At 44.5% G+C, this 24,612-nt stretch overlaps 1 protein-coding gene and 2 non-coding genes across 4 annotated transcripts; all 3 read right to left on the bottom strand.

Moving 5' to 3' along the window:
* Positions 1-8: 8 nt before the first annotated feature.
* On the bottom strand, positions 9-24,589 carry LOC112230100 (protein RRP5 homolog). Of its 2 annotated transcripts, none has more exons than XM_042310896.1 (35): positions 24,505-24,589; positions 23,375-23,504; positions 23,007-23,144; positions 22,572-22,736; positions 19,821-19,982; positions 19,393-19,513; positions 17,533-17,708; positions 17,135-17,242; positions 16,817-17,023; positions 16,289-16,413; positions 15,703-15,766; positions 15,306-15,452; positions 14,235-14,486; positions 13,671-13,796; positions 13,286-13,480; positions 12,847-13,020; positions 12,219-12,432; positions 11,866-12,018; positions 11,446-11,555; positions 10,660-11,153; positions 10,448-10,510; positions 10,263-10,359; positions 10,066-10,155; positions 9,784-9,889; positions 9,300-9,477; positions 9,066-9,122; positions 8,719-8,841; positions 8,274-8,396; positions 7,843-8,011; positions 7,122-7,385; positions 4,450-4,700; positions 2,979-3,147; positions 2,571-2,724; positions 2,055-2,220; positions 9-555 (listed from the first exon to the last, which is right to left on the bottom strand). In XM_042310896.1, the coding sequence occupies exons 2-35, from the start codon at positions 23,480-23,482 to the stop codon at positions 384-386; spliced, it is 5,421 nt and encodes a 1,806-aa protein (XP_042166830.1). In that variant the 5' UTR covers positions 23,483-23,504; positions 24,505-24,589; the 3' UTR covers positions 9-383. The 2 variants fall into 2 exon arrangements, with proteins under 2 accessions (XP_042166830.1, XP_042166829.1); XM_042310895.1 differs by having other exon boundaries at positions 24,461-24,567.
* LOC112230479 lies at positions 4,169-4,409 on the bottom strand. Its single transcript, XR_002950340.1, has one exon. It is a non-coding gene; the product is annotated as a small nucleolar RNA SNORA53 (small nucleolar RNA).
* LOC112230467 lies at positions 19,604-19,751 on the bottom strand. Its single transcript, XR_002950330.1, has one exon. It is a non-coding gene; the product is annotated as a small nucleolar RNA SNORD15 (small nucleolar RNA).
* Positions 24,590-24,612: the final 23 nt, after the last annotated feature.

Below are 24,612 nucleotides of genomic sequence, written 5' to 3'. Positions count from 1 at the left end.
GACATCAGTTTAGGTTATTTACTGTCATTTATTTCATTACAGGTCAGCATGCTTTCTCATCCATACATACAAAAAGTCCATTTAGTTTAAATGATGCTATTTATACAAAATGGGTAAAAAAAGACTAGGTAGAATGACCTCCCACATTCCCAAATCCATATCATGTGTGACATGTCACCATTTGAAAGCTTTCAAGCAATTAACAAATGTCTTCCCCGAATATCCATCAACACAATCCAATAGCAGGGTGTGTATCTGTGTGGCTACATCTGTGTGTGTCGAGGCTGTTAAGACACTCCGGTCAGGCTTCCCCCTTGAGCAGTTTGCTTCTTTTCCCACAGTTGCACAACAGCTGTTGGAAAATCCCCAAAACGTGTGTGTCTCTATCTGGCGGCCTCTGTCCCTTTAGACTCCACGTACTCCAGAGCCTTGTCCTTGACAGCCTGGATGCTCTCTGGCGTGCCGCTCTTCTTCTCATACTCCAGGTAACGCTTGAAGAAGAACTTGATCCTCTTCACCGCCACACTCAGGTGGATCACACGGTCAAACACAGCCCTGAACACAGGAAACAGGATGTTAGACCAGGTCACATGACAGGAAACACCTTGCCACCAATGACAGTGCATTCGGAAATTATTCAGACCCCTCGACTTTTTGCACATTTTGTTACGTTACAGCCTCATTCTAAAATGAAATAAAAATGCCTCAATCTACACACATTACCCGATAATGACAATGTTCGCAAATTTATAAAATAAAAAATGAAATATCACATTTACATAAGTATTCAGACTCTTTACTCAGTACTTTGTTGAACCATCTTTGGCAGCGATTACAGCCTCGAGTCTTCTTGGGTATGATGCTACAAGCTTGGCACACCTTTATTTGGGGAGTATCTCCTCTGAAGATCCTCTCAAACTCTGTCAGGTTGGATGGGGAGCGTCACTGCAAAGCTATTTTCAGGTCTCTCCAGATATGTTAGATCGGGCCCAAGTCCGGGCTCTGGCTGGGCCACTCAAGGACATTCAGAAACTTGCCCCGAAGCCAATCCTGCGTTGTCTTGGCTGTGTGCTAAGGGTCGTTGTCCTGTTGGAAGGTGAACCTTCGCCCCAGTCTGAGGTCCTGAGCGCTCTGGAGCAGGTTTTCATCAAGGTTCTCTCTGTATTTTGCTCCATTCATCTTTCCCTCTATCCTGACTAGTCTCCCAGTCCTTGCCACTGAAAAACATCACCACAGCATGATGCTGCCACCACCATGCTTCACCATAAGGATGGTCCAGATGTGATGCTTGGCACTCATGCCAAATAGTTCAATCTTGATTTCATCTGACCAGAGAATCTTGTTTCTCGTGGTCAGAGTCTTTAGGTTCCTTTTGGCAAACTCCAAGCGGGTTGTTTTGTGCCTTTTACTGAGGAGTGGCTTCCGTCTAGCTACTCTACCATAAAGGCCTGATTGGTGGAGTGCTGCAGAGATGATTGTCCTTCTGGAAGGTTCTCCCATCTCCACAGAGGAACTCTGGAGCTATGTCCTTCCCCAGATCTGTGTCTCGACACAATCCTGTCTCGGTGCTCTATGGACAATTCCTTCCACCTCATGGCTTAGTTTTTGCTATGACATGCACTGTCAACTATGGGACCTTATATCGACAGGTGTGTGCCTTTCCAAATCATGTCCAATCAATTGAGTTTACCACAGGTGGACTCCAATCAAGTTGAAGAAACATCTCAAGGATGATCAATAGAAACAGAATGCACCTGAGCTCAATTTTGAGTGTCATAGCAAAGGGTCTGAATACTTATGTAAATAAAGCATTTTTGTTTTTTAGTTTGAATAAATGTGCAAAAAATATTTCCTAGACTAAAGTCGATCATATTTAATATTCAAACATGTTTTCATAAATGAAATATTACCGGGTTAGCCTGGTCCCAGATGTGTTGGTGCTTTATTGCCAACTCCTATGGTCATTGTCATGCCAAACAGACCTGGGATCAGGCTATTCCAACGTCATTTCGTAAACAAAACAAAACCAGTGAGACGCTGTCGGGCTCACTCACCGGACTTCCTTCTGGGAGCCGTGTTTGACCATGAGGTCTATGAAGACGGACCACAGGTCGGTGCGTTTGGGGTAGCTGGTCAGGATCCTGTCCAACATGGCCTTTCCTCGCTCTACGTCTCCGTAGCGGAACTCCAGCTGGGCAAACTTCGCTATCAGATCCACATCTGAAGAGGACGACGGAGAAGGTGGATGGTTAACATGGAGATACTGTATGTAAGGTGTTAGTACCTTTTTGTCATAGAGTCAAAAACGTACTAACTAAGAGCTGTCAACCTGGACAAATGACTTGGTGAGTAGATCTGTTGAAAGATAAACGGACTGAGTAGAATCAGGACAGGAAAGATTGGCGTAAAGCAATACAGCCAAAATTCCACAAGATGGCGTTATTGCCATCTTGTTTATATCAATCCAACCCAGTGTCCAATTGGAGCTAGAGATCGAATAGGGAATGTGTTGAGGTAGGGGGCTCCCAAAAGGTGTGTATGGGTCCGAAAGGTGATAACAGGGGCCTTACTGTCTTTGTTCGGCAGGCTCTTGATGGCCCTCTGTAGCAGGGCGCTGGCCGCGTCACTCTGACCCTGCTGAAGCAGGAAGGTCCCGTAGCTCAACCACACAGCCTTCTCCTGACGGAACCGCTTCACCATGGTCTTGTACAGACCTTCCGCCTCCTACACACACAGACACACACACAGACAGAATTGATGAGAACCAACTCCAAACCGCACCAGTAAACACAGCGAGCTAGCAGGACCATTCAACAGAAGAAACCTTACAAGAAGCGCAGGAAAAAAAAAACTCCCAATACCACATCTAACGTGCTCTAATATGCTTCACGTATTTACTCGTGTCGTATATCACCTTTTTTCCATTGAGGAATGTTAGCCGTTGTAATGAATGTTTGTGAGCCCTGGCAGTAAGCTACCTTAGTCTTCTGACACTTGGCGTAGATGTCAGCCAGCTGCTGGTAGACAGGCATGGGTTCACAATACTGCACGGCTCGCTCAAACACCTTCTGAAGACTCTCCTCTGTCCCATACAGGTTCTCCAGGTTCAACAGAGCCACCCACACATTCAGCTTCTCCTGCTCTTCTCTGAGGGAGAATACACACGCGTGTTATAGAATACATACGTTATATACACCCTTTCCTTCTTCCTTTCACCTCCTTTTTTTGTGATACATCTTTGTAAGAATTATTTGATGACAGACAGGATACAGACATTACACACAGTCAACACTAGGGCTTTTAAATTATTATTTTTTTAAAGGCGGTATGAGGGTATTTTGTGTTTTTTGAATAAATAAAAGTTGTAAATGTGCTTTATGAGTAGCTTTATATAGTTAGAATATAATAGTGAGCACTTTGAATAGTGTTGTTTGACATGACAACGAATGAAAATGCCAGGGACGAGTTGACAAGTGTTTCCCTGGGGACCCTACAATCTTTGGCTACATTGAATGTTTTCTTTAAGCTACTTCATTTAGCTAACATATTCATGCTTTGCGTATTCCTCTCTGGTTTAGAAGATACTGTTGATACTGAAGATAAACGTATTATCAGGCTGTATAGCTGATTACGTTCTCTGACTCAGTACATTTATTAGCTAGCTAGCAAGCTAACTAGGGATTAGCATTAGCGGCAAATAAGATTACGGCCCAATTTTCTAAGAAAAGACAAACTAGCCGTTTGCTGATGTAAGAAACACACTAATAGTGTAATTCTAGAATGCTAGTAGATTTATATTAATAAGCAAAGTGAAAACAGCATTGTTGTCATCAACATTGTTGCATGTGCTGCATTGACCATGCAGACTGAACGCATGTGTCTCGTGGTCGAGGAACAACAAATGCGCTCCTTGAGTGACAGGGGGCGGGGCTCGGTCTGTGGAAACGGGCATGAAGCGAGAGAGAGAGAGAGCAGAGAGATGGCCAAAGTAGCGAAGTAAACTATAAAAATGGACGTTACACACAGCGTATCACATTTAACAAACCAAACATTCAAATACTGTTTTAGAAGGTCAAGTAAAAAAAAATACGGTATACTGCCCAGCCCTAATCGACACATTCATATCCCCCCACGCCAACCCACCCACAGGACCCGCTTTCTTCTTCGTGTTGTCCGCCCCCCAGCCTAGCTGCGCTGGTAGAATCCCCCCAGTAGAACTGAGGGTTGCCAGAGCAACAGTGGGGCTGGGCGGGGCAGGTAGACTGCTCTCACACACCAATGACTCAAGCACCTCCAACTGTACAGCCAGAAAGCTGCTGAGGGCCTCCAGGCTGGAGTTGCAGCACTCAGAGAGCGACGACAGCACCAGCACAGGAGAACCCTCCAGAAGTGGATCTAAGGAGCGTGTGATGAACACACACACACACCTGTCCCCACCACACCACTAACCTGAAGGAGATAGTCTTCAGAGCCCTCTCAGCCACCGCTCTAGCCTGTTCTATCTGTGTGGCCTGCAGGTGGAAGGCCATGAATTGCAGCCAGAGCAGAGAGCTGTCAGGGGAGCCGAGTAGCAGGCGCTCAAAGCTAGCCGCCGTCTGGGGTCGCAGGCCTGGGTCCATCAGCTCCGTCTCCAGCTTGGTCAGGGCCTTCTCGGCCTCCCGCTTCTCCACCTCCTGCACATGGTGAGACTTCTTCTGGGGCTGGGTGGACGAGGGGATGAAAGCAAGGAAAGAAGAAAAGAAAAAAGGAAAGAACGAAAGGATTTAGAGGAGAGTGGCAGTTAAAGAGAGATAGAGAAAGGTCATACAAGGTCATACAACATTTGAGGCTGTACAGCCATTCTAACCCTCATAGCAAATGCAACGCAAACATTCCTTTAAGTGATTTCCTTTAGTAGGTGCCCCTCGCCGTACAACCCCAGCATTACTCCTTACCTTAGTGTTCCCCTCGCCGTACAACCCCAGCATTACTCCTTACCTTAGTGTTCCCCTCGCCGTACAACCCCAGCATTACTCCTTACCTTAGTGTTCCCCTCGCCGTACAACCCCAGCATTACTCCTTACCTTAGTGTTCCCCTCGCCGTACAACCCCAGCATTACTCCTTACCTTAGTGTTCCCCTCGCCGTACAACCCCAGCATTACTCCTTACCTTAGTGTTCCCCTCGCCGTACAACCCCAGCATTACTCCTTACCTGAGTGTTCCCCTCGCCGTACAACCCCAGCATTACTCCTTACCTTAGTGTTCCCCTCGCCGTACAACCCCAGCATTACTCCTTACCTTAGTGTTCCCCTCGCCGTACAACCCCAGCATTACTCCTTACCTGAGTGTTCCCCTCGCCGTACAACCCCAGCATTACTCCTTACCTGAGTGTTCCCCTCGCCGTACAACCCCAGCATTACTCCTTACCTTAGTGTTCCCCTCGCCGTACAACCCCAGCATTACTCCTTACGTTAGTGTTCCCCTCGCCGTACAACCCCAGCATTACTCCTTACCTGAGTGTTCCCCTCGCCGTACAACCCCAGCATTACTCCTTACCTTAGTGTTCCCCTCGCCGTACAACCCCAGCATTACTCCTTACCTGAGTGTTCCCCTCGCCGTACAACCCCAGCATTACTCCTTACCTGAGTGTTCCCCTCGCCGTACAACCCCAGCATTACTCCTTACCTGAGTGTTCCCCTCGCCGTACAACCCCAGCATTACTCCTTACCTGAGTGTTCCCCTCGCCGTACAACCCCAGCATTACTCCTTACCTGAGTGTTCCCTCGCCGTACAACCCCAGCATTACTCCTTACCTTAGTGTTCCCCTCGCCGTACAACCCCAGCATTACTCCTTACCTGAGTGTTCCCCTCGCCGTACAACCCCAGCATTACTCCTTACCTTAGTGTTCCCCTCGCCGTACAACCCCAGCATTACTCCTTACCTGAGTGTTCCCCTCGCCGTACAACCCCAGCATTACTCCTTACCTTAGTGTTCCCCTCGCCGTACAACCCCAGCATTAGTCGTTACCTTAGTGTTCCCCTCGCCGTACAACCCCAGCATTACTCCTTACCTTAGTGTTCCCCTCGCCGTACAACCCCAGCATTACTCCTTACCTGAGTGTTCCCCTCGCCGTACAACCCCAGCATTACTCCTTACCTTAGTGTTCCCCTCGCCGTACAACCCCAGCATTACTCCTTACCTTAGTGTTCCCTCGCCGTACAACCCCAGCATTACTCCTTACCTTAGTGTTCCCCTCGCCGTACAACCCCAGCATTACTCCTTACCTTAGTGTTCCCCGCCGTACAACCCCAGCATTACTCCTTACCTTAGTGTTCCCCTTGCCGTACAACCCCAGCATTACTCCTTACCTTAGTGTTCCCCTCGCCGTACAACCCCAGCATTACTCCTTACCTTAGTGTTCCCCTCGCCGTACAACCCCAGCATTACTCCTTACCTGAGTGTTCCCTCGCCGTACAACCCCAGCATTACTCCTTACGTTAGTGTTCCCTCGCCGTACAACCCCAGCATTACTCCTTACCTGAGTGTTCCCCTCGCCGTACAACCCCAGCATTACTCCTTACCTTAGTGTTCCCCTCGCCGTACAACCCCAGCATTACTCGTTACCTTAGTGTTCCCCTCGCCGTACAACCCCAGCATTACTCGTTACCTTAGTGTTCCCCTCGCCGTACAACCCCAGCATTACTCCTTACCTTAGTGTTCCCCTCGCCGTACAACCCCAGCATTAGTCGTTACCTTAGTGTTCCCCTCGCCGTACAACCCCAGCATTACTCCTTACCTTAGTGTTCCCCTCGCCGTACAACCCCAGCATTACTCCTTACCTTAGTGTTCCCCTCGCCGTACAACCCCAGCATTACTCGTTACCTTAGTGTTCCCCTCGCCGTACAACCCCAGCATTACTCGTTACCTTAGTGTTCCCCTCGCCGTACAACCCCAGCATTACTCGTTACCTTAGTGTTCCCCTCGCCGTACAACCCCAGCATTACTCCTTACCTTAGTGTTCCCCTCGCCGTACAACCCCAGCATTACTCCTTACCTTAGTGTTCCCCTCGCCGTACAACCCCAGCATTACTCCTTACCTTAGTGTTCCCCTCGCCGTACAACCCCAGCATTACTCGTTACCTTAGTGTTCACCTCGCCGTCCTCTCCGTCGCTGGAGTCCTCTCCCCCCAGGGCAGCGGACGCTGGTTTCAGGGCGCTCAGCGCTGCATCCCAGGAGAAACCTCCGGTCACCTGCAGTCTGGCCGGCTGCACTGGGACGGGCTTCTCTACCTCCGCAGGCTCACACTTATTTTCCTCCTCTTCTTCTCTGAAGTACACCTCCACTCCGCTGTCCTCTCCTTTCCCCTTCCTCGTCTTCTTCGTTGAAACATGTTCTGCGGTTCCCTGTGTTAAGACAGAAGATAAGTGAATATATGGATTAGACATTCCAGTCCCCGGTCAAACTGCTAGGGCAATCCAAGTTATACAGTGATCAGTGCTTCCTCTATTCTGTTTGGTAGTATTAGTATCAGTGACATCATAGAAGAGGACAGGTTTCCTTTGAAAATAGCTTATCATCTAAATTGTATTACATGTATAATTTAAAAAACAATTAAAAGCACTCACACATCTCAGTTATCTTGTTGCAAGTGTCATATCACTTTGTTTATTCAAACTAAAAAAGGATTAGCTTGTATTTCACCCTCAGCGGGGTCACTAGAAACCAGAAACATCCAGTTTTCAGGGATACAGCGTCTCCAACGTAGCGTCCTTTTCCTCTGGAAACTGGATGTGGTGACCCCGCTCAGACGCCTGCTACGTTAGATGACCTTGTATTAACAAAAGGGGGACAAATAGACACCTGCTTGCTCTCCGACTCCGTGCGTTCCCTCTTCTTGGTGGCGTCACGCTTCTCCTTGGCCTCTCCTGTCAGGCGCAGGTGCAGCCCCAGGGATTCTGGGAGCACGTCTGGTTTCCCAGTGTCCTCTTGGAGCAGAGACAGATCCACCAGCCCGCTTTCTTTGTCGATGCTGCGAGGAACAACACATTCGTGTTAAAAGCCAAAATGTAGAAAACTTAAAACTCCTACACATTGGGGCTCTTGTTTGCGCCATAATAACCCTGTGGGTCACAGACATGTTCAATATAACAAATAAATCTAGGTTATTACCCAAAAATAGGACTAACAACTACCTTGTTTTATGGAACACCCCTATTCAAGAATGAGGTGGTCAGGAAGGGCCGAGCAGTGGTGATGGGGTTGTACCAAATTATTGTAGGGGGGGGTCTTACCTGAGGATCTTGGTGGTGAGCAGTGTGGCCTGCGGTACTTTCTTGGCATAGTCTTGGTGGCTAGCCACAAAGTACTTAGTGGCCTTCTGGAACTGGGCTCTGCCCTGTATGGATCTAGACAAACTGTCAAAAACAAAAAGGCAACATTTTCAATTAGCTATATTACCATAGCAACAGCTTTTATACGTTGGTTTTTCATAATCAGAATTGATCTTCAGGAAAAAGCTGCATGATAATGTCAAACCTTCCCAGACCATTGTACATGTATACTAAAGGGACGGTGAATCTGAGATATAATGTCTAAGTATAATACTGAATTAATGAATACCGTACATGTATTTTTCATTCATAGTTTCATATCTTTCCAGGACATTGTAAAGGTACGTCATTTTTTAAATTTGATTAAAAGGGTTGGTTTCTATAAAGGGATAATGGACTGAGTTACCTAACAAAGACTCCCTGTGCATTGACAGTCCTCACATAGCCTCTGATGATCTGCCCCTCTGACAGGTCTTCTAGAGACACAATCTCTGGGTCCTGTACTACCGAGGCCTTCTCTGGGTTCGTCCTGAAAGATCATTCAAATGATTCACTTAGAAAATGCCCCTTTCCAGTGCTCAAAGTGCCTAACATAGATATATGATAGTTAGAATGGACCAGTAGAATAGAGGAGAAGAACGAAGAGAGAGACATGTATAGGGTTGAATAGGGTGTCGATATTGCATTTCCTAATACACTTGAACTCTTTAATTCATTTTGTCCATGAAAACCAAGTCAGATAGGGAATCGTACCTCGAAGAGCGGAGGGACAACTGCCAATTGCTCTTCGCCTCTCCTACAATGCAGCACCTAGAGAAAGAGCACAAAAACATTAACACGCTACTTAGTATAACCTTGAAATAACTTGAAGAATTACATAAATAAAGACCAGCTTTAGAGAGTTAACACTCCAAAACCATTTTAACTTGACTAACTTTTAGACTGGTCCAGTTAGCCCTTAAGCCAGGTTTAAAGTGTGCCACTGACCTGACCAGCTGGTCCTTGCTGTACCGCTCCAGAGGTTTTGGCTTATATTTGTCGGCCAGGTCCTCCATGGCAACCGTTCCCATGGCGCTGAACGGCAGCTTCACCAGCAGACCCAGGACTGGATCTAGCTTCTGCACCAACCCCATGATTACATGGCCCTTCTCCAACTTGTGTACACCTGACAGCGATTGACAACCAACACCACGAGTGAGTAAATGCAACCACAACATAGCGAGAGAGCTGTATATGGTGAGTCGACATGTCTGTATTGACGGTTGAAAGTTGGTTATACTGTATTGTTGATATTTCATATATAAGTTATATAAGTTGATATTTCTGTATTGGTGGTTAGCAGGGCCTATTTTCAATGTACTGATGTTTAGAAGGTTCTATGCAATATTCAGTGTACTATTGATGGTTGGAAGGGTCTTATATTCACTGTATTGACGGTTAGAAGAGGGTTGTGTTTATTTTGTGTTCTCACCATTGAGAGACAATGAGAGGCGTGAGGGCTTGGAGGAGCTGACTGTCACCACCTTAGCACTGACCGCCTGGCCCAGCTTGAACAGCTTCTCTGGGTGTTTGGCACCCTGAATAATACAAATTAATGATTTTAGAGAACCTATTAGGGTGAACACAGATCCATACAGTATAAGAGACATCTGAGGGATGACACCATCTTCATTTTACCGTTTTACAAAAATGTCTGGGAATTCCCCATAGAAGGAATGAGAAAAACATTGAGTTAAGTGTGTATAAAACATACTTTAAGGTCAGAGGTCATGGCCAGTTGTTCAACAGTTCCAGTTACTGAGGGACCAGTAGTCACTTCTAGACACTTCCTATTTGGAAAGTACTGAGGAAGAAATACACATTTAACACAACTAGTACTACAACTAAACATGTTTCACACATTCTGTATAACAAGTCACTTAACGTCAATTTACGTTTGTTCAAACTCACCTTTGACACAAAGCAAATGACGTCGTCTCCGACCTGATAACGCTTCAGCTTCTCTTTGGTCTTGTCAGGCTTAACATCTGCATCTTCTTTCAGGTTCCTGTGACCAGAGAGGGAAAGATTATCGAACAAGAAACCAAAAAGGCAGTATAACAGAATACGTTCTTCTAAATGTTCAGAACATTTACCTGGGAAGAAGTGAGAGTTCAGGCATGGAGTACGTGAAGTTGGGATGGGAGAACGGCAAGAACCTAAATAAAAGACAGACAATATATATTTGCAACTAAAATAACGCAAATATTTCAAGCAGAATACCTGTAATTCAGAAATATCCTTCAAATGATCAAACTATATAACAAAATGTGGCTACTTAAATCTGTTACTATATTGTTATCCTTACCTGTGACTGTTGCCCTCCCGTCCTCCAATGACCCGGGCTGTGACCTCACGTCCTATCTTGAGGAAGGACGTGGGGAACGTTCCCACGCACACCACTTCCTGTATCTCGGACACGTGCACGCACCCCGTGCTCCCGTCCTCTAGCGTCACCAGCACACACGTAGGCTTCACTGTCTTCACCTTCCCCTTGACTACGTTGCCGTAGCGATACATGCCCTTCGACCTCTTGGAGTTGGAGATTAATCTTTTGCTTATGGGCGGGGCGAGTTCCCAGGACACTAGGGGGAGCCCTTCTAGTTCCTCGCAGCTGGATTTGGTGACGGTGATCGCCAGGGTTTTACCGGCGGTCAGTTTCTCAGCGTCGAAGCGGAACGTTTCGTTGAGGTGATTGGTGGTTTGGATGACTGTCAGTTGGGCCGTGTCGCCCAATGAGATGACGGCAAAGTCGCGGTCGGCGTGATGCACAGTGGCAGTGTGTGTGGACCCTGCCTCCACCTATAAGGACACAGGTAATGAACTATCAAGATTTAAAGGCTTTTCAAAGTATTAAAGATTGTTTAGTCCATAAGGGTGCAGGGAGTTTCAACTTGAGGGAGAATACAGATCTATTGCATTGAATGTTTAAAAAAAATGTTTTACCAAATTAACCACTATTGACTTTTCAGCCACCCAACCACTCATAAAGAAGCTTCACGTAGTCACAAACGATACTAGCTATAGTAGGGCAGTGTTCCAAACGCACCATATAGGAACTAGGGTGTCACTTGAGATGCAGCCTTGTACTCACCGCTTTCCTCTTGCCGGTCAGTTTAGCCATGAGGGACACGTAGACTTCAGAGGTCACAAGGTCAACGTGGAGGATTACCAGCATGCACTCCTGTCCCGTCGCCAACTTACCTGAAACATTACACACATTTGGTTTACATTATACCTATGATGTAACAGTCAAAACATGTGTCACACTCAAAAGATTCCTCATTTGTCTGGTAGAAGGGTAAACAAAGCTCTATTATTGGGTTCATCGCGATGACTAAGGTGTAACAGTCAAAAGATTCCCCATATTATGTCTGGTAAAAGTTCCACTGGGTACAGGGTCAATTCCCTTTAAATTCAGTCAATGCAGGAGCTACAATTGTAATTTCAATTCACTTCCTGAATTGAAAGGGAATTGAGCCCAACCCTGTCTGAACATATAGTGAATACTCACCCGGCGCATGGTCCTTGGTGGCCAGTACGGTGGCTGCGCTGAGTTCGTCTGACTTGAAGGTGACACTCCCGTCCTCCCTCACCTCGTCTACGCTCATCTTCATCCTCTGGCCTATGGTCACCGCAGACAGCTGCTTGAGTAGGTCAGAGTCACCTGTCAGAGACAGAGGGAGGAGAGAGGAGGAACAAGAAAATAGAGAGTTAAAGGTAACTCTTAGCATAATCATTTTGATCAATTTAAATGTATTGGAATAGCACTTTTGAACCTACTAGGAAAAGGGAACTTTAGCAAACGGAAGAAAACTAATAGTTCCTTGAACAGTTGACAACAACTTTACAACTCCACCCACGTACCTCTGCTGGCCATCATCTCCATCACCGCCTTCCTCTCCTGCAGGCCTCGGATCAGCCTGGCCTGGCCGTCTCTCTCAGGGGAGGGGACCTCTGACACCTTGAGACTGACCAGGAACCTGTGCTTCTCCTCGTCCAAGTTGGTCACCTTGGCAACCACCGTATGGCCCAGCTGGAAGTGAGCCGCAGTGTCGCCGACGAACTTGTCACTCATGGCCTAGAGGAGAAAGAGTATGTCAATATAAATGATTCTATACTAATGGCTTTTAGACAATGTTATTGATGATTTGAAGGAGAAAGGAGACATGAGCTGCATAAATTCTACAAAGAGAGGAATCCTGAAAGAAAAAAATCTGTTCCGATTGTGTTTCTTTGGTTGAACATATGACTGAGCTTCAGATCCTGGTGGATCTTTGTCAGGGTGATTATAGCTTTTCAACAAACTGCATAATATATTCTTAGCTAACTCCCATTGACCCCTACTAACTCCCATTGACCCCTACTAACTCCCATTGACCCCTACTAACTCCCATTGACCCCTACTAACCCATTAGTAAATTCCAATTTACTCCCACTAACTCCAATTGACTGTGGCTAACTCCCACAGGTAACTCCTTCCCTACCAACTCACCGCTTTAGGGGCCAGGCCAACCAGGCCATAGGGGAACTCCACAAACACTCCATAGGGCATGATGTTATTGACCCAGCCAATCAGCTGCACCCCAACTGTGATGTCAGAGAACTCCTTAGCCACCACGCCCCCCTCCTCCAGGAATGACTTCAGAGTGGGCTTTTTAGTCAGGGTCTTGAGACAGGCAGGGTTAAGGGAAAGGTACTGTGTAGTCGTACTACAGTAAAACGTGGATACGATGTCCTTTAGTAAAAGGTAGTCATTTCCTTGGTATAGCCACTACATTCTAAACACAACCACGACAGTCAACCACAATGGTGAGATGAACACAACATTCAGCCACACCGATGAGCGTTCTGTTATGTTTTGGGCTATGTGTCTGAAATCGATGTGTGGAGGTAAGTGAGCGATCTGAAGTTCAAAAGTATGAAAAGGATACAATAATCTGTTTCTTCTTGCTGAGGCAGAGAATGTTGGAGATGATGTCACCCTCTTGCAGTCCCTCCCACAGCAGTAGACAGTTGGACACGTGGTCGGAGAGGTGCATCATGGGTAGCAAGGCGGGGGTCTCCTCTGGCAGAATGGACACCTCCAGACCGGTAAGGAATTTACTCACCACCTTAACCTCCACTTTCTAAAACAAACAAAAAAAGACAAATAACAAAATGCAAAGATCAGTTTAGACTCCAAGCCAACAACGGAGATGAACACGTTTAACAACTGCATTGAACATGCAACTATATAAGAGAGACCATCTTTTTTTACAAATTCAGAAATGATTATATGTGTTAACAATATGAAAGGACGTGCTGCCATTTTCTTACCTTCCCAACCTCAAACTCAAACTTGGGTTTAGGCGGTCTCTCAGTGTCTCCTCCTGCCACTGCCTTGAAGGAAAGAAGGAGCTTCTCCTTCTCCACGTCACAGTTCAGCACTTTAGCCTTCACCACCTGAACAGAACAGAGAACCAAGGTAGGCATTAAGACTGCGTTTAGAAAGGCAGCCCAATTCTGATATTTTTTTTCTCCACTAATTGGTATTTTAACAATTAACATCAGATCTTTTTTTTTTTATGTGATTGGTCCAAAGACCAATTAGTGAAAAAGAGATCAGAATTGGGCTGTCTGTCTAAACTAAGACTTCCCTGTTTTGATACAGAAGTTTAAAACAGAACCTTTTCTGACACCGGCAAGACAAACTGGTGGAAGAAATTCAGTTAAACTTTTATGTGTCAAAGTTCAATAACTATCAGTAGGCTACTTCAAAGTTATTCAAGAGGACAATTAGCCTATATCGCAAGTAGAACAGAAAAACAACGACAAATCTACAACGCATAAGAATGATCAAGATACAGAAAAGTCCCAGGCAGCCATTTTGTTTCCCCTCACCTGTCCGACGTAGAACACGTTCTCAGGAACTACCACTGGCTCCGTGCTGAGCTCGTTGGGGGGCACAAGCCCCTTGACTTTGCCATAGAAACAGACGATGCAGCCAAAGTCCTTGACACAGACGATGAACCCGTGGGAGACGCGACCGCGGCGGGCATCTTCGTAGGTCAGGAACGGGGGGAGGGAGGAATCTATCAGGGCCCTTTTCCTGGTTAGGGTCAGCTTCTTCGCCTGTGGGTCCACCGACAACACCTGAGACAGAGGGATGGAGGGAAACCGTTTTAAACTAAGAAATTAAACAGCAAACCAGACAAGCAAGCACAGAGTACGTTAAAACCTCTTAAGGATCTCTACAGATTGGTGTTCCACCCGCGGGACGGTTGAGCTAATGTGCACTAACGTGGTTAGCATGAGGTTGTAAGTAACAAGACCATTTCCCAGGACATAGACATATCTGATATTGGCAGAAATCTTACATTCTTGTTAATCTAACTGCACTGTCCAATTTACAGTAGCTGTTACAGTGAAAGAATACCATACTATCGTTTGAGGAGCGTGCACAGTTATGAACTTGAAAAGTTATTCATAAACCAATTAGGCACATTTGGGCAGTCTTGATACAACATTTTGAACAGAAATACATTGGATCAATCTAAAACTTTGCACATTCACCACTGCCACCTAGTGGCCAAAATCTAAATTGCACCTGGGCTGGAATAATACATTATAGAATTTCTCTTGCCCTTCAAAGATGATGGTACAAAGAATTTTTACAAAAAACACATGTTTTTTTCTTTGTATTATCTTTTACCAGATCTAATGTGTTATATTCTCCTACATTCATTTCACATTTTCACAAACTTCAAATATTTCCTTTCAAATGGTGCAAAGAATATACATATCCTTACAAGACAATTTTTCATTTACTTATTAGATAGATTAACCTATACCTAATATTTGCCAAAGAGAATTATGAGTAGGTGTTTATTTCATCAATGATTGGTTCCCCAAGGTTAAAGGTCACCACAGTTGACCCTTTCTAAAGGTGAGCGGTTACACAGTACTACTGACCCGGCACTTGATGATCATGCCCACTGCGTACTGCTTCTCTGGGTTCTTGAGGATGATGTCAGAGAGGTGTGTCCGGGGAACCAGGCCTCTGATATAGTCGGTCACCTTCACCATCATGCCATGGTTCTGGAGGGACGTCACCATGCCCTGGGAGAGAGGGAGGACAAACTGGGTTAAAACACACGCCACTAGGAATGCAGAATTCCAAGGTTGGAAGGTTCCTGGAATCAGGAGCAAATCATCCAGAATCCCCCAACCGGGATTTCTAGAAAACCTAGGAAAGTTACAGAGTTTTGGCACCCTACACACACACACTTTAATGGGCAATTTTTTTTGAAGACCTTTCAGAGGTGTTGTGCGAGAGAGAGAGACAAACTAAAAATATAAAATATCTTACCTGAACAATCTGTCCAGGTTGGATGTCATGGTATCTTCTGAAGAACGGGGCATCAATGATGCTCCTATAGGAGAGACAGCAAGGTTACAAGCTGGAACAGACATACGTCCTTTCCAAGCTGGAACAAACATACGTCCTTTCCAAGCTGGAACAAACATACGTCCTTTCCAAGCTGGAACAAACATACGTCCTTTCCAAGCTGGAACAAACATACATCCTTTCCAAGCTGGAACAAACATACGTCCTTTCCAAGCTGGAACAAACATACGTCCTTTCCAAGCTGGAACAAACATACGTCACACACATTTGCAACAGGGCTTTCACGCGCACACACTATTCAAAGTCGGGTTCATGACCCCTAGTGGGGTTGCTTGGGAATTGTAGTTGGGTCACCCGAAACAGACAATTAAGAATACACATTATTGTATGGGACAATACACAAACGTTTGAGAAAGATAACTTGAAAAATACTATGTTATTGAATTCATGTATTTATTGGTTCTGGGGGGGGCAAGAAAATGAAATGAAAACATTTGAGTACCACTGCACTACAGGATGTCCATCCACACACACACACCACACTTACTGACGCAGGCTGACCAGGTGCACCTGCTCCATGGGGCTGAAGTCCATGATCCTACAGGTGTGTTCAGGCTTGGCCATGACACGGTTCAGGTTGAACGCCTCCATGGGCTCCTTCATGTGGTTCCTCTGGAGACGGGAGAAACGGACGGATCAAATCAAACCACTGCCACTAGGCCAGTCACAGACCACATTAGTCCACTTTCACTGTGGGCCAGGTCAAAGCAGCCATGGGTTTGCATTGTTTTTAATGTTGGTTTGTCACATGATCCAAGGTGCATGGGCTCACCATTATGTTCTCACCGTCGCAATATTCTCTACAACACTGTCTTTGTCCTATAGTGGCTAATCCTTAGCATTTTGGCAGTAGTAAGGTGCTCTACCAGGTCTATAAAGAGGGGCTTGGCTATAGTTAGTATAGTACACCAACAATATGGTCTACCAACAATAGGAACTAACATGTACAAAGACCCGAGTTGGTACTTAAACTCACAAGACGCAACGCAGGTATGGTCTAACAACACGGACTCACATGTACAAACACCACAGTCTGGTCAGGCAGCTCCAGCATGGCTCCAGACAGGTGATGGAGAGCGGTCATCTTGCAGCCATGCGCCACCTCCCCTATCCTCTCAGTGGCCACCAGATCCACATCGCCCCCTGGCTGCAGCAGGTGGCTGCGCAGGGACAGGCCCACCAGCCGGGTGGACGGCTCCACATAAAGGACGCAGGCCTTCACCTGGGAGAGAAAGGGGTAAGAGGTCAAAGGTCAATAAAGGTCAACTGAACGTAATGTCTAAACAAGATTACAGTCATAATTGGCCAATTTGAAATTCTCATGAATTCTTACGTTGTCTCCCTCGTTGAATGTAGAGGCCTGTTCTGGTTCCAGGTGCATAAAGTCCACCAGGCCGGTGAAGGAGGAGAGGAACTCCAGAATCAGACCATGTAGGGTCACCTAGAACCACAGTGTCAACCACAATGAAACAGGACATCAACAGATTATTGACTTTAAAAAAAAAAGAGACCTCTCAGATATACTAAATTGCAAGTTCTCTAGTTGCTATAAATATGACAAAAAGTGTATACATCAAGCAACAAGAGACATTTGCCAACAATACTAAGCCATGAAACGGTGCAATTGTTCATTTATAATCATAGGTGTAAGCCAACACTTCTCTGTGCTTAGACTTAAGACTACTAATATGTAGAAGATTGTTGTTAGAATACAGTATTCAGTCAATGTACCTTTTTGATCTGCGCCTTGACCAGTAGGCCAGGCAGCAGGTTGGTAAGGGTCCAGCCGTGCGCTGTGTCTGCAACGGCCTGGGCCACCGCCGTGGGGCTGATGGACAGACGGACCACACGCTCATCGTTCTTCACCTCCTCCAACAGAGAAGTCACATACTGGCCCACCTTCAGCTCTGCAACACCAGGGTTGTTGTGTTCGTTAGGCATCAAACGGAAGAAAACAGACTGAAACAGGAAGGGGCTACTGGGACTTGTCCCATAAGAAATTCTCATTTATATTTTCCGTTGCAAAACATTTAAAAGTTATTCACAAAGTTATTGTGAGCCACAATGAACATGACCCATAAAAGTCACATTCAACACAGTTAAAACTTCTTTGGGATAGGGAGCAGCATTTTCACTTTTGGATGAGTAGTAAACTGCCTCCTACTCAGACCCAGATGCTAATATATGCATATTATAATTAGTATTTGATAGAAAACCCTCTGAAGTTTCTAAAACTGTTTGAATGATATATGTGAGTATAACAGAACTCATATGGCAGGCAAAAGCCTGAGAAAAAATCCAAACATGAAGTGAGAAATCTGAGGTTTGTAGTTTTTGAACTCAGCCCCTATCGAATACACAGTGGGATATGGGTAATTTTGCACTTCCTAAGGCTTCCACTAGATGTCAACCATCTTTAGAACGTTGTTTCAGGCTTCTACTGTGAAGGGGGGCCGAATGAGAGGGGATTGAGTCAGAGGTCTGGCAGCAGCCTCGATCTCAGTCACGAGCATTCACATGAGTTAGCTCTCGTTCCATTGCTTTTCTACATTATTGAACAAGTTTGACAAGTTTCTACGACCTGTAATATAACTTCTTGAACTTTTCGTCCGACGTTCGGCTGGACCTCAACGCGCGTTTTGGATTTGTTTACCATACGCCCTAACAAAAGAAGCTATTTGGACATAAATGATTAACTTTAGCGAACAAATCAAACATTTATTGTGGAACTGGGATTCCTGGGAGTGCATTCTGATGAAGATCATCAAAGGTAAGTGACTATTTATAATGCTATTTCTGACGAATGTTGACTGCGCAACATGGCGGATATTTCATTTGGCTGGTTTGGGCTCTGAGCGCCGTACTCAGATTATGCTTTTTCCGTAAAGTTTTTCTGAAATCTGACACAGCGGATGCATTAAGGAGAAGTGTATCTAAACTTCCATGCATAACACTTGAATTTTCATCAACATTTATAATGAGTATTTCTGTGAATTGATGTGACTCTCTGCAAAATCACTGCATGTTTTAGAACTACTGAACATAACACACCAATGTAAAATTAGATTTTTGGATATAAATATGCACTTTATCGAACAAAACATACATGTATTGTGTAACATGAAGTCCTATGAGTTTCATCTGATGAAGATCATCAAAGGTTAGTGATTAATTGTATCTATATTTGTGCTTTTTGTGACTTCTCTCTTTGGCTGGAAAAATGGCTGGGTTTTTCTGTGACTTGGTGGTGACCTAACATAATCGTTTGTGGAGCTTTCGCTGTAAAGCATTTTTTTTTTTAATCAGACACTGTGGTTGGATTAACGAGAATTGTATCTTTAAAATGGTGCCTAATACTTGTATGTTTGAGAAATTTGATTTATGAGATTGTTGATTTGTATTTGGCGCCCTGCAATTTCATTGGCTGTTGGCGAGGGGTTCCGCCAGTCCTAGACAGGTTAATAACACATTAGTAATTTTGACGTCTACAGAGTACATTGAAGAAATGTATCAGACTCCTGGAGAAACTAACAGCGTGACATTGAATGGTATGTGTACTATATTTGATGTGAAAGGGGACTCTTTAGATACCTTTCGGACTATTCGTTTTGTCTTTGGCTGCCTGCTTGGGCAGGAAGGCCTTGGTTCCCTTGATGCCGAGGTCAACCAGGTAGCCGTGATCCTCAATACTCTCCACACAACCACTCAGGATCTGAAACAAAAACGTGACACATCCGTATAAGCCTAAAGCATGACCTCAAATCATAAACAGGATATCACAACTTTTATTTATTTTTCTAGCTCTTCTTAGACAAATGCCTCTATGTCTTCAACTGAAGAGACACTGCTCTGGGGAACTGAACCCAGAGACACAAAACATGACCCTGACTCAGTGACCCCCCAAGACAGACTGTGCTCCGTTCCGACTCGTCATCGTATCATCACTGAAGAGGATATCACAGGCCCAGATCCTGTTTTTAATTTGTACTATATCACGTATACTGTAGGTGTTGACTCACCAAGCCAGCCTTCAGAGAGCCAGTACTCAAGCCCTTGTTGACCTCTTTGGGGTTGATTGACAGCTGAATGCTGACCGATCCTCCTTTGGCAGTGTCCAACCTGGCTACCACACACCTGACCAGCATGCCCGGGGAGAAGAGACTGGCGAGTGAGAAGATCTCCTGGAGAGAAAGAGCAAAGTGGATCCATTAGGATGCGTTGTTCACACCTCATTCGTACAGCATCAGGCATTTTCTTCTGAACTCCGTAAGGTCGGGAGCCCCACGGTGCACCAAGCAAAAATGTAATAATTAAAGCTGTATACGTTAAAAAAAGTATACACACACAGTTGTTCTAAATATTGTATAATATGAGGATAAGACCTCTCAGGCCGTGTGTAGACTACAGTTAATTACGTTTTGTATTCTGATCAAGGAGTTTTGATCATGCATCTACACTACATTTAAATATGTCTACAGTGTCCGGATTTCCTTTCCCGCACTATAATCAAATGTCAGTAAGCATTCTGCTAATGGTGGCATAGGCAAAAGATGATAATAGCACAAGAACTTGATGGCAGTAGTAAAATACTGTAACTAGTCAACGAGCCCCTGTAGCTAGCCAGCAAGCTCGGAAAGCTAAAGAGGTTAGCAGAAACATCTCTGTAACTCTAGCCAAACAAAATTGTGTTTTTCAAAATATTAGCCAGCTGGATTACATTCATGAAGCCAGCAAACACATTCCTCACACACAAAGAACATATTTCCCCCACAACAGTATAATGAAAAGATGGCTCTCGCTCCCAAAAAACAAGTTTCTAAAAACTTGCCGTTGGAATGCTGATGACGTCGCCCACTATATACGCTTTCAGTGGCCTGATTGCATCCAGACTCAGGAGAAGTCCGCACATAATGCGTCCCTGAGGTGATCAGCCTTATACAGTGCCTTGCGAAAGTATTCGGCCCCCTTGAACTTTGCGACCTTTTGCCACATTTCAGGCTTCAAACATAAAGACATAAAACTGTATTTTTTTGTGAAGAATCAACAACAAGTGGGACACAATCATGAAGTGGAACGATATTTATTGGATATTTCAAACTTTTTTAACAAATCAAAAACTGAAAAATTGAGCGTGCAAAATTATTCAGCCCCTTTACTTTCAGTGCAGCAAACTCTCTCCAGAAGTTCAGTGAGGATCTCTGAATGATCCAATGTTGACCTAAATGACTAATGATGATAAATACAATCCACCTGTGTGTAATCAAGTCTCCGTATAAATGCACCTGCACTGTGATAGTCTCAGAGGTCTGTTAAAAGCGCAGAGAGCATCATGAAGAACAAGGAACACACCAGGCAGGTCCGAGATACTGTTGTGAAGAAGTTTAAAGCCGGATTTGGATACAAAAAGATTTCCCAAGCTTTAAACATCCCAAGGAGCACTGTGCAAGCGATAATATTGAAATGGAAGGAGTATCAGACCACTGCAAATCTACCAAGACCTGGCCGTCCCTCTAAACTTTCAGCTCATACAAGGAGAAGACTGATCAGAGATGCAGCCAAGAGGCCCATGATCACTCTGGATGAACTGCAGAGATCTACAGCTGAGGTGGGAGACTCTGTCCATAGGACAACAATCAGTCGTATATTGCACAAATCTGGCCTTTATGGAAGAGAGGCAAGAAGAAAGCCATTTCTTAAAGATATCCATAAAAAGTGTTGTTTAAAGTTTGCCACAAGCCACCTGGGAGACACACCAAACATGTGGAAGAAGGTGCTCTGGTCAGATGAAACCAAAATTGAACTTTTTGGCAACAATGCAAAACGTTATGTTTGGCGTAAAAGCAACACAGCTCATCACCCTGAACACAACATCCCCACTGTCAAACATGGTGGTGGCAGCATCATGGTTTGGGTCTGCTTTTCTTCAGCAGGGACAGGGAAGATGGTTAAAATTGATGGGAAGATGGATGGAGCCAAATACAGGACCATTCTGGAAGAAAACCTGATGGAGTCTGCAAAAGACCTGAGACTGGGACGGATATTTGTCTTCCAACAAGACAATGATCCAAAACATAAAGCAAAATCTACAATGGAATGGTTCAAAAATAAACATATCCAGGTGTTAGAATGGCCAAGTCAAAGTCCAGACCTGAATCCAATCGAGAATCTGTGGAAAGAACTGAAAACTGCTGTTCACAAATGCTCTCCATCCAACCTCACTGAGCTCGAGCTGTTTTGCAAGGAGGAATGGGAAAAAATGTCAGTCTCTCGATGTGCAAAACTGATAGAGACATACCCCAAGCGACTTACAGCTGTAATCGCAGCAAAAGGTGGCGCTACAAAGTATTAACTTAAGGGGGCTGAATAATTTTGCACGCCCAATTTTTCAGTTTTTGATTTGTTAAAAAAGTTTGAAATATCCAATAAATGTCGTTCCACTTCATGATTGTGTCCCACTTGTTGTTGATTCTTCACAAAAAAATACAGTTTTATATCTTTATGTTTGAAGCCTGAAATGTGGCAAAAGGTCGCAAAGTTCAAGGGGGCCGAATACTTTCGCAAGGCACTGTATGAACCCAACGCGACTTTTGTGCGCCTAGAACTGTCTTTTAAGTGATTATCATATTCTGATAGCAGAAGTAGCATCTATGTGTCAAGTGTAGACATGCCCTTAGAACTGCCTTATTAGACATCTCAAAAACAAGTGCATAGCCTTTTACCTATATAAGACAGAACAATCCCCTCGGTAGGAGTTACATGAAATGTGTTACCTCTGAAGAAGCAGAGTCCAGGTGGTCACTCAGTATCTTGGTATACGAGTCCGAGATATTGGAAATGTTCAGGTATCCCAGAAGGCCGCTGGGCAGGTTAATCGTCACCTCTAAATCTGCCACCTCCTTCACACAGCCCAGCAGTAGGGTACCCACCTTCAGGCTCTGGGGGTAAAAAAACCCCCCAAAAAACAGGATTGTGTTCATTAGTAATCAACCAGAAGAAAATGTACCGAAACAGAGGGACTCCTTGAACTTGTCCAATAAGAAACACTTTTTTTTAATCCCTGATACACAACCTTTAAAAGAAAAAATTGCAACGTTGTGCCCTTATGAGCATGACCCAGGTTCAGATCATATTCAAAGGGTGTGCAAAAGAAATGAGATGGCAGAGAAATATAAAATGTTAAAAAGTATGTTGTTGATTGAACTTACTTTTAACTGTAGGATATCTACAGAGGTTGTTGTATTGAGCTTCAGCGCCTCCTCTTTGCTCGTCCTTTGCCTCTTAGCTTTCTTCAAGGCATCCCCTTTCTGTCCCTTCCTTTTCTTGGATTCCTCTGCTGTATGTGTCTGAAAGAGTCAACCACAATAGTATCTTTACTGACAGACAGAATACTGTTTGAGATGCACATTTGAGCTTAGCTCTGGTCCAGGGCGTCAGTAGGTTGCATTGTCGCCAGAGTGTCAGTCGGCTGCACTGTTGCGAACGAATCTCTGGACCAGAGCTAATTAGAGCTAAACCACAACAAGGTTCGTATATCACATTGATGATCGACTAGACTCATTTTTTATTTTTATACCTCGAACAGATTGTCCACTTCTGTATGCCTTCTCACAGGTTCTGCTTTACTTTCAGTGGTCTGCTTGGTTTTACCTCCGCGAGGGAAGTCCTCCTCCGTTGATGCCATGGTTGTTTACTGATTTAAAGGTCTACAGAGACAGATGACACAGTGAATGTTATCAATCAGAGAGGAAGGGGGTGATAAGGGCTATTTTAGAACACATGCCAGTGGTGGAAAAAGCACACCATTTTCATACTTGAGTAAAAGTACAGATAGCTTTAAAGAAATTAACTCAAGTAAAAGTTAGTTACCCTGTAAAATACGACTTGAGTAAAAGTCTAAAAGTATTGGGTGTCAAATGTACTTAAGTATCAAAATTAGAAGTATACATTTAAAAAAAAAGAAGCATATATTAAGCAAACCAGACGACACGATGTTCTTGTTTTTATTAGGATAGCCATGGGCACAGTTCAACACTCAGACATAATTTACAATCGAAGCATTTGTGTTTAGTGAGTCTGCTAGATGTGAGGCAGTAGGGATGACCAGGGATGTTCTCTTGATAAGTGCGTGAATTGGACAATTGTCCCGTCGTGCTAAGCATTCAAAATGTAACGAGTACTTTTGGGTGTCAGGGAAAATGTATGGAGTAAAACGTACATTCTTTTCTTTAGAAATGTAGTCAAAAATATGAATACTAAAGTAAAGTACAGATACCCCAAAAAACGACTTAAGTAGTACTTAAAAGTATTTTTACACCACTGCACATATCATGCAATGTATGATTGTACAGTTTCATATATCTACTATTTCCAATACACCTATGATAAAGCATTTGATTGTGAACACTTTGGCATTGCTACATCCACATTGAATGTATTATTTACCTTCTGCTTTACAAAATATTTAGCTAGATCCCCACTAGCACATCCCAAAACATCAGCAGCATTGCTAACCTTAGCTAGTAAGCTACAATCCATTAGCATGCAAGCTATACGTACCAGACAATCGGTTAAAACACAAAAATACAACAATCAATACGTGCCAACGTTTTCCTCGATTCTACATGTTTATAAAAATGTAACATCTATCAGCAAACTCTACCTTTTTTTAAAATATCCAGTTCAGAAGTTGGTATGCAAACTCACATGTGTGGATCAGAAGCACACCATGTTTTCAAACCGGAAACGAACTTCAGTGGGCGTTTCCCTAACTGTCCATTCACGTCCATCTTTCGAGTTATTGACGTTTCAACA

This window comes from Oncorhynchus tshawytscha, linkage group LG32 (genome assembly GCF_018296145.1).
Source record: "Oncorhynchus tshawytscha isolate Ot180627B linkage group LG32, Otsh_v2.0, whole genome shotgun sequence".
Classification (NCBI taxonomy): domain Eukaryota; kingdom Metazoa; phylum Chordata; class Actinopteri; order Salmoniformes; family Salmonidae; genus Oncorhynchus; species Oncorhynchus tshawytscha.
The sequence above is the reverse complement of the archived record's forward strand: the minus strand, read 5'-3'. Positions and strand labels throughout refer to the sequence as shown.